Source organism: Oncorhynchus mykiss, chromosome 2, assembly GCF_013265735.2.
Source record: "Oncorhynchus mykiss isolate Arlee chromosome 2, USDA_OmykA_1.1, whole genome shotgun sequence".
Taxonomy (NCBI): Eukaryota; Metazoa; Chordata; class Actinopteri; order Salmoniformes; family Salmonidae; genus Oncorhynchus; species Oncorhynchus mykiss.
Window position 1 is genome coordinate 62,723,116 of NC_048566.1, and position 15,132 is coordinate 62,738,247.

At 40.4% G+C, this 15,132-nt stretch overlaps 1 protein-coding gene across 3 annotated transcripts; it reads left to right on the forward strand.

Annotated features, from left to right (window-relative positions):
• The first annotated feature begins 329 nt into the window (after positions 1 to 329).
• LOC110493442 (tyrosyl-tRNA synthetase 2, mitochondrial) lies at positions 330 to 14,799 on the forward strand. 3 transcript variants are annotated; one of them, XM_021567722.2, is made up of 8 exons: positions 330 to 1,160; positions 1,401 to 1,568; positions 1,914 to 2,069; positions 2,202 to 2,372; positions 7,051 to 7,257; positions 8,194 to 11,915; positions 12,321 to 12,450; positions 13,357 to 14,799. In XM_021567722.2, the coding sequence occupies exons 1-5, from the start codon at positions 373 to 375 to the stop codon at positions 7,208 to 7,210; spliced, it is 1,443 nt and encodes a 480-aa protein (XP_021423397.1). In that variant the 5' UTR covers positions 330 to 372; the 3' UTR covers positions 7,211 to 7,257; positions 8,194 to 11,915; positions 12,321 to 12,450; positions 13,357 to 14,799. The 3 variants fall into 3 exon arrangements, with proteins under 3 accessions (XP_021423397.1, XP_036808544.1, XP_021423388.1); XM_036952649.1 differs by having other exon boundaries at positions 7,051 to 7,206; XM_021567713.2 differs by having other exon boundaries at positions 331 to 1,160; positions 7,051 to 11,915.
• The last annotated feature ends 333 nt before the right edge of the window (positions 14,800 to 15,132 follow it).

Consider the following 15,132-nt stretch of genomic DNA (forward strand, 5'->3'; position numbering starts at 1 on the left):
AAATGTTGACTAAACAAAATATGCTACACAAGGTGGAATCTTTTTGTGTTGGTCAAATGAATTATGTGAGAAATGTTGGTGGAATCGTTTTGAATGATATACTGTAATAACCATCATGCCGAAGTAAATTTGGAGTCACGTGATGACATGTTGTGTGGTCCTCCCACTACCACTCGTAAATTATGAGGAACTTCACAGGGTGGTGAAAGTGCACAGTGGTGAGGGTGATGCTCCTTTGAATAAAAAGGCCACAGGTCAGGAGGAACAGGCAGTATGTGGTATAGTTACACAATACACCAGATGGCGCTATATTTTTTTCTGTCATACATTAGTCCCTTTCATTTTCCTGTCCGGTGTGTCACAGTTTCCAATATGGCGGCATTCATAGCCAGGTTTTTTTCACGTGTATCGTGGCATGGTTCTTGTATTATTTTGAAAAACACACTCCCATGTATATCGTTAAGATACACGTTTCATCGCTCTGCAACAACCCAAAGTGGACTTCTTTTTTCGCTAAATAAACGGGGCATTTTGAAGGATGCTTTCCCCGAAAACGCAGCCCAAGATCAACTTCCTCAACTGCTGCAGTCTGGGTGCCAGACCGTGTACTGCGGATTCGACCCCACGGCGGACAGCCTTCACGTGGGTAATTTACTCGCTATCGTCGGGCTATTGCATTTTCGAAGCGCAGGACACAATGTCATCGCTCTAATCGGTGGTGCAACAGCACAGATAGGGGACCCAAGCGGGAAAACGAGCGAGAGAGAGCAGCTACCGTCTGATGTAGTGGAGGACAATACAAGGGCTATCAGGGACAGCTTGCAGCGAATCTTCACCAACCATGAACTGCATTTCCACAACGACTCTAAAAAGTTTGGCACTGTAACCCTATTGAACAATTTAGCTTGGTACAAAGACTGGAATGTGGTTGCTTTTCTGTCAGAAGTTGGCAGACGTTTCCGAATGGGGACCCTGCTCAGTAGGCACAGTGTCCAGTCCAGGCTGAAGAGTGCAGAGGGCATGAGCCTAACTGAGTTCTCTTACCAGCTGTTTCAAGCTTATGACTTCTACCACCTGAACCAGAATCATAGCTGTAAGATCCAGCTGGGAGGGACAGACCAGCTGGGCAACCTGATGTCTGGGCACGAGTTTATACACAAGTAATGTTGCATCAGATTCATTGGACACACACAGAGACATTTGCAAATGTACTGACCAATTATCACATTGATTCCAGATATTGTAGCCTAGCATCTGCATGGTGCATCAGACACCAGAGTGATGCTTCAAGGCCATAAATAGCCTGCAGTAGTAAACATGCAATAACACACACATGCCTCAACATTAACTGACCGGTGATGGCCTCTTTAATATCCATTGTATAAATTTCTCTGTAACAGGGTGACTGGACAGGATGTGTATGGGCTGACCATCCCACTGGTGACCAGCTCTGCGGGGGACAAGCTGGGGAAGACAGCAGGCAATGCAGTGTGGCTGAACAGGGACAAGACATCTCCGTTTGACCTCTATCAGTTCTTCCTCAGGCAGCCTGACAGCAGTGTGGAATGGTAGGTGGCTGGAGACTGAGACCGCAATAGAACTGGCCCACTTATCAGAGCCTTCTATTTAGGCTTATATTCATTCTGGTATAATTTGATGGTTTGTTTGTATAGACTAGGACCACTAGGCTTAACCAGAGTAGTGAAACCGGCCTTAGGCCCGTATTGAAGCGTCTCAGGTGATGAGTGTTGATCTAGGACAAGGTCCCCCCTCTATGATTTAAAAGGTGCAACTAGATCAGCACCCCTACTCCGAGATGCTTTGTGAACATGGGACCTGGTGGTATTAGCACCTGAGAGCAGCCTATGTATGGTGGTGTTGGAGACTGAGTTGGTTGGTTGTGCTACCTGCAGGTATCTGAAGCTGTTCACCTTCCTACCCCTGGCCGAGGTGGAGAGGGTGATGGAGCAGCAGAGACAGGAGCCAGGCAAACGGCCCGCACACAAACGCCTCGCCGCCGAAATCACCAAACTGGTCCACGGCAAGGAGGGTCTGGAGAGTGCCAAAAGGTGAGGAGTGTGTCCATGTGTGTTATGTGAGTGCACATGTGCGTAGGTCATTTGTGTGTCATTAATGAGGTTTCACTTGGCACTATTATTAATGCTGTGTGTGTGTGTGTTTGTTTGTTTCTCTCCCTCCAGGTGCACCAATGCCCTGTACCACAGTAACCTACAGGCCCTAGAGCAGATGAGTGATGCTGAGCTGCAGGAGCTCTTCAGAGAGGCCTCTTTCCATGAGCTGCTGCTGGAGCCAGGGACCACAGTACTGGATGCCTGCCGCAGGGCAGAGGCCATTCCCCAGGGGGGCAAAGGGTAGGGCTCCCCCTTTACGTTCCTCTGTTCCTTATACCTGACCCGACTACCTCACACGGAGGGTCACTCACTCTCTGTTTCGCTACTCGCACCTTTAGCATAAGCATCATATGCATATCAACCCTCAAGGTGCGCAAACACAAGCACCAACACATAAGCACCATAAATAGTGCATCAACTATTGTAAATTATGAATGGCATGAAGACCTATTTGTGGAATTATATCCATGTAAACATGTATCAATCGATATTTGTTTAGAGTCAAGGATATGTTTTGTGTAGTTCTACAAAGTCTGAGTGAATAACGTACGCCTAAAGCCATATTTCGACTCTTCCGGCTGTCCATGAAGGCATGGACAGCAGAGTGGTCATGCATGTGCTGAACGCATGGACAGCGCAGCTATTCTTGGAAATAGAGATGCACTTCTTGAATTTTAAGTTATTTTACCACGGGTAAGTGTCATAGAAACTGCAGAATATACTCTTTCTGATACTATATATACTGAACAAAAATATAAATGCAACATGCAACAATTTCAACGATTTTACTGAGTTACAGTTCATATTTGGATTTCACATGGATGGGCAGGGGAGCAGCCAAAGGTGGGCCTGGGAGGGCCAGCTAATCAGAATGAGTATTTTCCCACAAAAGGGCTTTATTACAGACAGAAATACTTCTCAGTTTCATCAGCTGTCCGGGTGGTTGGTCTCAGATGTTCCCGCAGGTGGCTTATGGTAAAGGAATTAACATTCAATTATCTGGCAACAGCTCTGGTTGACATTCCTGCAGTCAGCATGCCAATTGCACGCTCCCTCAAAACTTGAGACATCTGTGGCATTGTGTTGTGTGACAAAACTGCACATTTTAGAGTGGTCTTTTATTGTCCCCAGCACAAGGTGCACCTGTGTATGATCATGATGTTTAATCAGCTTCTTGATATGCCACACCTGTCAGGTGGATGGATTATCTTAGCAAAGGAGAAATGCTCACTAACAGGGATGTAGACAAATTTGTGCACAAAATTGGAGAGAAATACGCTTTTTGTGCATATGGAACATTTCTGGGATCTTTTGTTTCAGCTCATGAAACATGGGAACAACACTGTATATGTGTTTGTATTTGTGTTCAGTATTGAAATCAAAACATTGAACATGAAGGAGGATTTGATGAAGGCTCCTTTCCCTGCATATTGTCACTCATCAGACTATTATCAATTTAATAGTGTCTTCAGGATAACTTTTATTATGTGTGAAAGTAGTTTCGGTTTAGTTTAGGTGTAGTTTCGTGGGCCAGCTTCAAAGGCTCATCAACTTGGAAAGAGTCAAGGATATTATTTTTTTAACCTTTATTTAACTAGGCAAGTCAGTTAAGAACAAATTCTTATTTTCAATGACGGCCTAGGAACAGTGGGTTAACTGCCTGTTCAGGGGCAGAACGACAGATTTGTTGTACCTTGTCAGCTCGGGGGTTTGAACTTGCAACCTTCCGGTTACTAGTCCAACGCTCTAACCACTAGGCTGCCCCCCCGTCTTGCATTTTATTAGTAATAGAGTTGTAGTAAATAAAACTGTCCCGCAATAGCGTCTTTTAAAAAAGTTACATGTAAAAGAGAATGATATCAACTCGCAAGGCCCGCGGTCAAATTATTAAAATGGGTCCCAACCCTGATAAATAGGCAGAACACAAGATCTTTACACTATTGTTGTTCTAATCTCTTCACCCTCCTTATCAATCAGTTAGGCCTTATTGAAATTCGATTGTGAGGTAACGTGCATAGGGCTGTGGCAGTCTCAAAATGTTGTCATTGAACATCAACACGTTTAGCATCTCCAGGCCTCAGCGTACTGAGATGCTGATGCGTGCCTTTGGAACAACTGCGTTTACAAAGTCGAATAAATCCATTTGATATGGAATACATCCCTTTTGTATAAACATATGATTTATTTTATGCAGGTCTAAAGAAACTACATGACCAAAAGTATATGGACACCTGCTCGTCGAATATTTCATTCCAAAATCATGGGCATTAATATGGAGTTGGTACCCCCCTTTGCTGCTACAACAGCCTCAACTCTTCTGCTAAGGCTTTCCATTAGATGTTGGAACATTGCTGTGGGGACTTGCTTCCATTCAGCCTCGAGCATTAGTGAGGTCGGGCACTGATGTTGGGCGATTAGGGCCTGGCTCGCAGTCGGCGTTCCAATTCATCTCAAAGGTGTTCGATGGGGTTGAAGCCTGGGCTCTGTGCAGGTCGGGCCAGTCAAGTTCTTCCACACTGATCTCGACAAACCATTTCTGTATGGACCTCGCTTTGTGCACTGGGGTATTGTCATGCTGACACAGGAAAGGGCATTCTCCAAACTGTTGCCACAAAGTTGAAGCCCAGAATTGTCTAGGATGTCATTGTAGCGTTAAGATTTCCCTTCACTGGAACTAAGGGGCCTAGGTGCTTCAGCGGTCGGCGGTCCCGTTCAGTGAGCTTGTGTGGCCTACCACTTCACGGCTGAGCCGTTGTTGCTCCTAGACATTCCACTTCATAATAACAGCACTTACAGTTGACCGGGGCAGCTCTAGCAGGGTAGAAATTTGACTTATTGAGGCCATTAAGGCATTCTACTGACAATGTTTGTCTATGGAGATTGCATGGCTATACACCTGTCAGCAATGGGTGTGGCTGAAATAACTGAATCCACTCATTTGAAGGGGTGTCCACTAGAGGTCGACCGATTATGATTTTTCAACGCCGATACCGATTATTGGAGGACCAAAAAAGCCGGTACCGATTAATCGGCCGATTTTAAAATGTAAAAAATTTATTTATTTGTAATAATGACAATTACAACAATACTGAATTAACACTTATTTTAACTTAATTAAAACATCAATAAAATCAATTTAGCCACAAATAAATAATGAAACATGTTCAATTTGGTTTATATAATGCAAAAACAAAGTGTTGGAGAAGAAAGTAATATGTGCCATGTAAAATATGTGCCATGTAAAATATGTGCCATGTAAAAAAGCTATGTTTTAAGTTCCTTACTCAAAACATGAGAACATATGAAAGTTGGTGGTTCCTTTTAACATGAGACTTCAATATTCCAAGGTAAGAGGTTTTAGGTTGTAGTTAATATAGTATTTATAGGGCTATTTCTCTCTATACCATTTGTATTTCATATACCTTTGACTATTTGATGTTCTTATAGGCACTATAGTATTGCCAGTGTAACAGTATAGCTTCCGTCCCTCTCCTCGCCCCTACCTGGGCTCGAACCAGGAACACATCGACAACAGCCACACTCGAGGCATCGTTACCCATCGCTCCACAAAAGCCGCTGCCCTTGCAGTGCAAGGAGAATAACTACTCCAAATCTAAAAGTGAGTGACGTTTGAAACAGTATTAGCGCACACCCAGCTAACTAGCTAGCCATTTCACATTGGTTACACCAGCCATTAGGCTGATAGGCTTGAAGTCATAAACAGCGCTGTGCTTACGAAGAGCTGCTGGCAAAACGCACTAAAGTGCTGTTTGAATGAATGATTACGGGCCTGCTGCTGCTCAGTCAGACTGCTCTATCAAATCAGACTTAATTATAACATTATAACACACAGAAATACGAGCCTTTGGTCATTAATATGATCAAATCCGGAAACAATCATTTCGAAAACAAAACGTTTATTATTTCAGTGAGATACGGAACCGTTCGGTATTTTATCTAACGGGTGGCATCCCTAAGTCTAAATATTCTTGTTACATTGCACAACCTTCAATGTATGTCATAATTACGTAACATTCTGGCAAATTAGTTTGCAATGAGCCAGGCAGCCCATACTGTTGCATATACTCTGACTCTGCGTGCAATGAACGCAAGAGAAATGACAATTTCACCTGGTTAATATTGCCTGCCAAACTGGATTAGTAGTTATAACTAGTGATTATGATTGATTGTTTTTTATAAGATACGTTTAATGCTAGCTAGCAATTTACCTTGGCCTCTACTGCATTCGCGTAACAGGCAGGCTACTCGTGGAGTGCAATGGTTAGAGCTTTGGACTAGTTAACTGTGCGGTAGCAAGTTCAAACCCCCTAGCTGACAAGGTGAAAATCTGTCGTTCTGCCCCTGAACAAGGCAGTTAACCCACAGTTCCTAGACCGTCATTGAAAATTAGAATGTGTTCTTAACTGACTTGCCTAGTTAAATAAAGGTATAAAAAAAATAATAATTTTTTTTTTGTTTTTTTTTTGTTTTTAATGATCGGAAATCGGCGCCCAAAAATACCGATCTCCGATTGTTATGAAAACAATTATTGCCCATTTATCCATTTGTTATTCATTCAGGAAGGAGAGAGAGACACATTAGCTCCAGACTGGGTACCAATGTCTTACAATGCATTGTCTTGGTGGGTTAAGTTGGGAATAGGTGTGGGGGGATTTTTTTTATTTTTAATTTAAGCTCCAAATAATTTTCTGTTTGTGATTAAAAAATTCAGACAAATGAGCAGTAAAGTCAGGGACAGAGCAGTACATTGCTATTTTTTGGGCCGGTCTTAATTTATTTGCTTGTTTCTCTCACTCCCTCTATTTCTCTCTCAAATTCTACCTTTTTTTGTCTGTCTGACTTTCAAACAGTGTTAACTGACTCTTTCTGTGCTGTAATGTGTTGTGATGTGCTGCAGGTATCGCATGGTATCAGAAGGAGCTGTATGGATCAACCACAGTAAGACAGACAGCCCAGAGCAGGTACTGATCCCTGGACAGCACCTCTTGGCCAACGGACTTTCTCTCCTCAAAGTGGGCAAGAAGAACTTCCACATCATCAAGTGGCTCAATCTGTGAGTGGCACTGGGACCTTGAAACTACTATGGACTGTTTGTGGACTGGAGGTAGGACCGCAAGCTGGGAGGCTTAGGTGAAGGGAGATGGATATTGGAAATGGACCTGTATTGTTTCAATACATCCCTATTTGTGTCTGAGGAGATGTAGTGCACTATATATGTGTGGATTTAATGATGCTGTAAGATGTGGTATTAAGTATATTTGTTAGAAGTTTTTTGTCTTGTTAGTTGTATGTTACATACTGTGTCTGTAAACTGTTTTATTTTTGTGATCATTCGATATTAGATAGCAGATTTGCCTACTATTGAATTTCACCACTAGGTGTCAGTATTGTCTTCTCTTTCAATGAGGACCGGGAAAAGCCTCCTTTAGCAAGCCTGAAGCAAAGCTCGGTTGTGAGACCCTAGTTACATCCAGGAATTAAAATTCAATGGCAGAAATATCTTAAAGCTAAAATAAATTATAATTCAAATTTAAAAAAAAAATGACAATAGGAATAGGAAATTATGGAAGTATATTTCCTGAAGAAAATGTGTGCTTGCTAGCTTGTTTTAAAGTATTTATGGTTTTTGAAATAAGTTATAGTTGTGGTACAGACTAATGGTGCGTGGGTCAGCTGTTTGTTCACCCGCACCCGCCCGCAATTGCTAATAACCCATCTGCAACCGCACGACTACATGTGATGAAATAAGATGTAGAAAATGCGCTATAGGCATGATTTAGATATGTTTCTGCATATAATTTCCGACATATTGGTAGGTTATTTGTTAGTCATGATTCTGCTTATAATTTCCAACATATTTGTAGGCTGTTTGTTAGTCTACTTGCCAATAATTGGATGCATGTAGCTTCTCTTTTGTCATTATTATGTTTCCCTAAAAGACTACATAAACCCTTGCTCACCAGAATAATGTAATAGATCCCTAGAGTGAATGCTTCAATCTAGTTGACATCAGTAATGTTTTTTCTGTCTTCTTTTGCAGAGCAAATACGTTTAGGGACTGGGGAGAAAATACAATGACGCAACAACAACAAAAATGATTTCTGTGCAAAATGTCCAAATGACATCAGTTTGACCAGTTGAAAGGAAAAAGAAAGCTGTGAAAATGACCCAGTGTTTCTGATAATATTTCAGTTTGGCTTCGATGCATATTTTATGTGTTTGAAATACTATCAGCTTTTATGCTGCTCTTATGATGAAGACAGCACCTCTGCAGATCTATCTAACTGAGCAATGCATTCTATCAAAATGCAGAAAGAAAGAAAGAAATCCTATTTCTCCAAATTTTGCCTACATTTGGTGTATAATTTTACTGTAAGAAAGGCTTCATTCTGCAGGAGTTAATATTAAGGCTAAGTGAGAGGTTATAGACCTAGAGTCAGTGGCCAGATTTCACTTTCCATTTAACCCATCTGAACACTAGGCTACAGTTCCCTTGACGTGCCATAGGCCTATTTGAAGTCCCGTCTTGTGACTGTGGGATTTGTACCGCGCCTCACAATCATCACACACACAGCCTCCTCTTTAACCACTTCACCAAATCTTTCCCAAACATGACTTTTCTGGCCCTCCCTTCTCTTTATTGTCAAATCTCCTTTCACAGCTTTGGTCTTGTTGAATTAAATTTTTAACCTCAAACCTGGTTTGACATGAACTTTTTCCTCCCGTTCCCAAAAGCATTATTTGGTGATTGGCTGTGTAGGCTATTTGGCACATACAGTTAAGTTCTAAATCTTAGGTTTATGCACTAATACCAGATAGCCTAAAATAATGACAGAAAAACCTCAATGTAGCCTATATAAATTGCACAAGAATTAAACATTTTTTATAGATTTTTTTTATGGTATTGTTTCTCTTTGTTCAACCCGCCCGCCACGCACTCACCCTTCAGCCACACAATATTTAGTGACCCTAAACCCATCCACCATGTGGATTATGAGTCAACCCGCGCATCACTAGTAGTGACTCCAGTAGTAATGGGTGGTGACTGGTTATAGTTGGAAAAGTATGTATATGGAAAGATTGATTGGCTGATTGATTGAATGGATAGCCTGAACATGGTGTCTAGCTTGGTGGGTGCCGCTGCCAGATGCATATAGGTGGAACACAGGCTTGGTGTTTGGGGTATTTTTATTTGGTTGTTGTTAAAATAAGCTGTTAATGTGTTTCAACACATGCTTTCTGTTTTTCATAGTTGTAACAAAGGCACTCCACAAATTAAAATTGATTGAACACTTGAATGTTGGTGTTTTTAGTTTTACAGTAACAAACTAATGAAAATGCTATTGTTATACATAAAAATAAATCTTATTCTAATCTTACCTAAGCTTGTCATAAACACAACCAAATTATTATTTTTGCCATAGCATATATGACATGTATTAATTACACTGTTAGATTGTTGCAGTGAGATTGACTGCTTATTAGCTTGAAGGCGGGGGTCCCTCGAGGCCCCAGTTCTAGTGTTAAATGGTTCAAGAGGAGTTGCGTTGCCAAATGTTCCCCATGTAAGTCTATAGCTCTTTCATTGCCATTGAAGTGCATTGGGAGCTCATTTAAATATTGTTGTAGTACAAAAAAAGTATAGATGCTGTAAAAAAAAAATATTTGTAGAATTTTCTCAAGGAAAGTTGGGGTGGTCTGCCCGTTTGAAAGTTGGTTTTGTGTTTATAGCTTATACGGTTACAGAATTTCCGCACATTTCAGCTGATTAAAGGATGGGGGAATTAAATAATGAATGAATCTACGAAGTGTTTCCATCATCCTGAAGTTGGTCTGGAGTTTCTAGCTTGAATGGTTAGAAAGCAGTGGCACTGTGACTACTGTATCTACCTCTCGTGGTCACCATTGACTCTCGTGTTAATATTGCACATGTTAAATCAGAATAGTTCAAAAAGTATTTGACAACCAATCTAAGTAAGGTCCGTCTGAACATCTCAATGTTGTTTTTGGTGTTAATAGATTAAACGGTTCAGGAAGAGATGCGTGGCCAAATTGTGTCATTTTTAACATTGAAGTCTATGGCCCTTTGATTTCCGTCTGCACATTTGAAAGTTGGTTTCTTGTTAATATCTTAAATAGTTTCAGCTCTAAAGAGGGCGGAATACATGTAATACGTAGAAGTATGTAAGAAATCCAGTGTCCTGCCTTCACCATGCACACTAATTAAAAACAAGTGTATGTTTGTCACATTGTACTGCCAAGTCTGTCTCTATTGCAGATGGCGAAGAAGTTATTGGAACTTATATAGGTAGTGTTTCATTGATGGTTTGATTGTTTTTTTTCAAAATTGTCTTGTTTCGATATATTGCAGATGAAGATTGTTTTCCCAATGAGAGATGCTTGCCACTACTGTGATACCCATCCCTTTTGCTGGGGTGACCACTGGTGACTTTGACTTAGCCCAAATAAGTAAATATTCTCATCTAAATCATGGAGAGAATTAAGCCAACGGCGTGTAAAATAATTAAAATGTTCAGATTGGTAGAATGCTTGACAGATATGACAATGGAAGTGTGCCTACCTCATGCAACAAGTTGCTTCACACTGACTTGTGTATTTTCAAACGTTTCAAATCATTAAGGTGGTATTACAATCTCCACATGTATTGAAAAACTATTAGCATTCTAGAATTCACAAATAAAATTAGATTTCCCCCTGTATATTTATTGTTACATTTTGGTGCTGAAAAACTCTTGACACAGAGATAGACAACATTGCCATTCAAGTATTTTCTCAACATAAAGTATCCATTATTCGTTTGTTGACGTTTCCTTATAGTGGCCTTTATTTCGTTACATCCACTGCTACAATGTTACAGATGCCTATTGTGATTACAGCAGGTTTCATGAAGTTTAACGTATAGAAGAAAGCCTTTGTAGCGTGTAGATAACCTTAAGGGAAATGGGCGGGTCTATACTCTTTAACCAATGAATGCCCTTCTTCGTTTTAAATCGTTCTCGGTGTCAATCATTTCTACCCTAGTCAGCCTCCCTCAATCGCCATATTGGGTACTGAAAAGGTTTGTCTGTTGTTTCGTCTCTCTTACTACGAGACGAAATTGACAGGAGTGGCTTCAGTTACGGCACTTTGTTTTGATGGTCTGTCGAGACTACTTTAGCTCATATTGCCATATTGGAAGTTAGCGTTTCTTTACAGACCTATGCATGCGTTTGTGTTGATCAGCCGATTTACTCTTGTTTTGGATCGCGGCGAGCAAGGAGGAAATACGCATTTTTAAGTGTTCTATTTGGACGTTCTTTGATTCTCGGAAAATGTCAAATGTTCGTGTTTCAAATGGGAGCCCTACATTTGAAAGGACCGATGCTCGGTTTTCGGATCACCCCAAACCGTCAGCCTGCAGGAACCTTTTCGGCCCGGTGGATCACGAAGAGTTAAGGAGGGATTTAAAGGGACATTTGCAAGAGATTGAAGAGACGTCCTCAGCGAAATGGAACTTCGATTTTTTAAGTCAAACACCCCTATTAAACGGGAGATTCGAATGGGAATTAGTGGATAGTAAAGACATTCCACGTTTCTACAGCAGAACTCAACGATCGGCAAAGGGCCTTTGCCCCTCTGGGAATAATAATGTGGATCTTAATGGGAATAGTTGTGTGACTCCACCGCAGCCCTCTGAAAACACAGAAAGGTCGGAGAGCAAAGAGCAGTGCACCGGGCAGAGAAAAAGACCAGCCTGCCATGGTACGCGTTTATGAATAATGATAAATTCTGATCATGATGTCAGTCTGGCTACTTTGTCTTTCTGCCTTCTGGCTACTTTTCCGGTGCTGGCCCATTCGCTGATGTAATTTTGTATCAGCCAGGCTCGACGTTGTAACCTTGTAGCAGACTGTTTGTTTGCTACATGGTCGAAAGTTACCAGTTAGATGGCCCACTTAGTTATTCTAAATAAAAGCGTTACTGCAATGTATTATCATCGTTTTCACTAGGCTTTACGGGTAGTATATGACTGTCAAATTGTGACGGTATAGAATCTGATAAGCAAAATCACAAAATATAATTTAAAGTAACGCCCGGCGCTATTCGCAATACTTCATTTCGAGAATATAATTTTGACATCTTAACTTTTTTTGATTTCTCTTCCAGACCTCTCGTCCCAAAATAAAAGGTCACACAGCAGTTCGGATGAAAATACTCGTTGCCCAGCCTTGGCGCATTCTGTAGAACATACACCCTTGAAAACCAGTCCCAGGACTCAAACGTGAAGATGACAAAGGTGAGTAACTTATCTGATACAACTAGACAGAAGGACTATGGTCTCTTGGAGCTTGGAATATGCTGGAGTTTCTCTATTTCTAGCTCAGGCAACTAGTTTCATAGTTCGTTAGATATTGACTGGCTTCAGTGAGATGGACTATGCTGTTCTGGAACTCACCCAATAATTTAGCAATTTTTTTTGCAGGGTGTGTAAAACTGCTCAAGTTGGGTTTTGTGAAGAGACATCACTTGACGTGTGTTCCTGTAATAATTTAAGACCTACTGTCTAAATAATATATTAAGTAGTTGTGAATTTCTCACGTTATGCGCAATTGCCAAGTGACTATTCCCGTTAATGAAGCTCGAAATGCATAATGAACTATATCGTGGCGTTCAATGCGGTCTAGTAAAGGGTTAAAGTCCAAGAGGCTACACATAGGCGACGTTTACTACAACCATTGCCACGGTGAGGTTGAGTTTCCGACGAAACTGTAAACAAGTCTCAGAACAACACTATAGTAAAACGTCAGCAACCACTGCCCTCACCAGAGGGAGAAGAGGCTGGTCTCCTCAGAGTGCCTTATGCACGCTAGGCCCCTCTCAAAACATCTGTCCATTCTCGTGAATGAAAGCACAGTAGCCTATCAACGTTTTTTAATAGGCCTAAAGTTTTAATGAATCTTTCAAGTGTGTGTTGGAGAGAACAAATTATAATTTGGAAAGTGAAAGTATTCTGGTGAGTCTTGGTGCTTTGAATGAGTCCACAGGGTGTCTTTTTGACTTCAATATTTGGCTGTCTTTAGCTTTCTTAGAAATGTTTTGTCATGTCAAAACTACCACTGTTTTTTTTAATGCATTTGTATGTAATCATGTTCATGGTTGTAAATTAGAGCTGATCTCATAACTTTTTTAAATTTCTCTGCAGAGCTGAAGCCGTATTTCCCCTTTTGTCATCAAAAGCCTCAGTGTTGGTTGATTTTTGAAGAGGAACTACAAAGAAAATGAAACATATCAATTCTCCTGAAGGATGGGGATGCTGTGCAAGCACTGAATATAAACACTAAAGTTCTGGCACTCATAAAGTTACTGCCTCTAAAAGCAGTCAATGTAGCAGTGTGCAATTAGGTTTTCCTTTTTTGCTCATTTTTTTTACTACCTGTGTATATATTTCTCTTCATATGTAGCACATAAAACGTATTATGTTTTTGTTTTTTTATCCTTTACGTAAAAGGCGTGAATTTGATTTGACTTGAAGAATTGCAGTGTATTTTTGTTTTCAAAATGCTGTGTATCTTAAGGCAGTGAGTGTAACCTGTTGAAGTATAATAAATCTGCTCCATTGAGAAAATTATTATGGATTAAATAATTGTTCCTCGTCATTATAGATCTTCATGGGTCATCCCTGTATGTAGGGAGAGAAGGACGGTACTTAATGTGTGGCCTTGTTGTTTTTTTAAGGTCATTTAAGTGTCACTCAATCTGGGTTCTCATCCACCCCACAAACTATTTCTGTTATGACACAACAGCAACAAAAATATCTGAAGTCAGCCAATATTTTTTTGTATTTTGAGAGATTCCGGGAATAACACATTTTCCTTCTCACCGTTTTTGAAAGTGTAGCCAATTGTATTTGAAGTTGTGGGAGGTTATCATTTGCTGAAGGATAGTCTTATGTTAACTGTACTGGTTGTATGAATCGACTGTATCCTCTCCCTGACATGCTCAAATATGTCTTTGTTAGTTTAATGGTTATGTTACTTTTTAAGGAGGCGTTTCCATATGGGTGGAATAATGCCCTACAATACCAAATACCTGGTTGCTTCAATATGGCTGTCGACGCTTTCACTTACCATCAGGTTGCCTTGACATTGTACTCCTGCGTGATTAAGAAAGGTAATAGAATTTGTTCGCCCCCCCCCCCCCCCCCCCCCCCTTCTTCTCCATGACATTGTTAGACTGCTGATCATGCAAATGTAGCTTCGAAAATAACTTTTTTCACCCAGCTACAATCAGCCTTTGTTCAGAGGCTAAGAATTGTCACACAAAAAAGCAGTCACTCTGCCTGTGTATTTCGTGTAAATCTTTGAAGTGTACATAACTGTGTAAAAACACTGAGAAATTATACTAACTTATTTATGTCAGGCTTTTTTAAATGTAGAATAAAATGGGTTTTTGATTACGGTTATCCAAAGTGGCATTTACATTATACCTTCTTTTTTTTTGTAAAATCATATTTTTGCTAGTTTTTATTTTATCAAATAAGGTTGCAACCTGAGCCTGATTAAAAAAAATATTTGATGTGCATTTTGTATTGTGTGGTTGGTTATAAGATATGTTGCAATCAATTAAAACTGAGAAATTACATCTATCTGATTTGTTGGTCATGTTTGCACTGTTGATAGACTGTGTAGGCTGGAGAGCATTCCTATCTCTCAGCCAGTAGTATACAAGTTATTCTATTTAGATTACACTCACTATTTAGATTACACTATATCTATATTCCTTTGCTTCATAACTTGTTTCATATAGCCTATTTGTGAATCACAAGTAAAAATGCCTCAGGGCCCTGCTTTTAGGCATAAGAAAATAACAGATTGCTGTGATTGTGTTATACCTCAGTTCTCTCCATATCCACTGTTTTTAGTATGATTTAGACCATTTACAATTTTGGAATGAAGTCAAAGGCATGCAAAGATTTAAC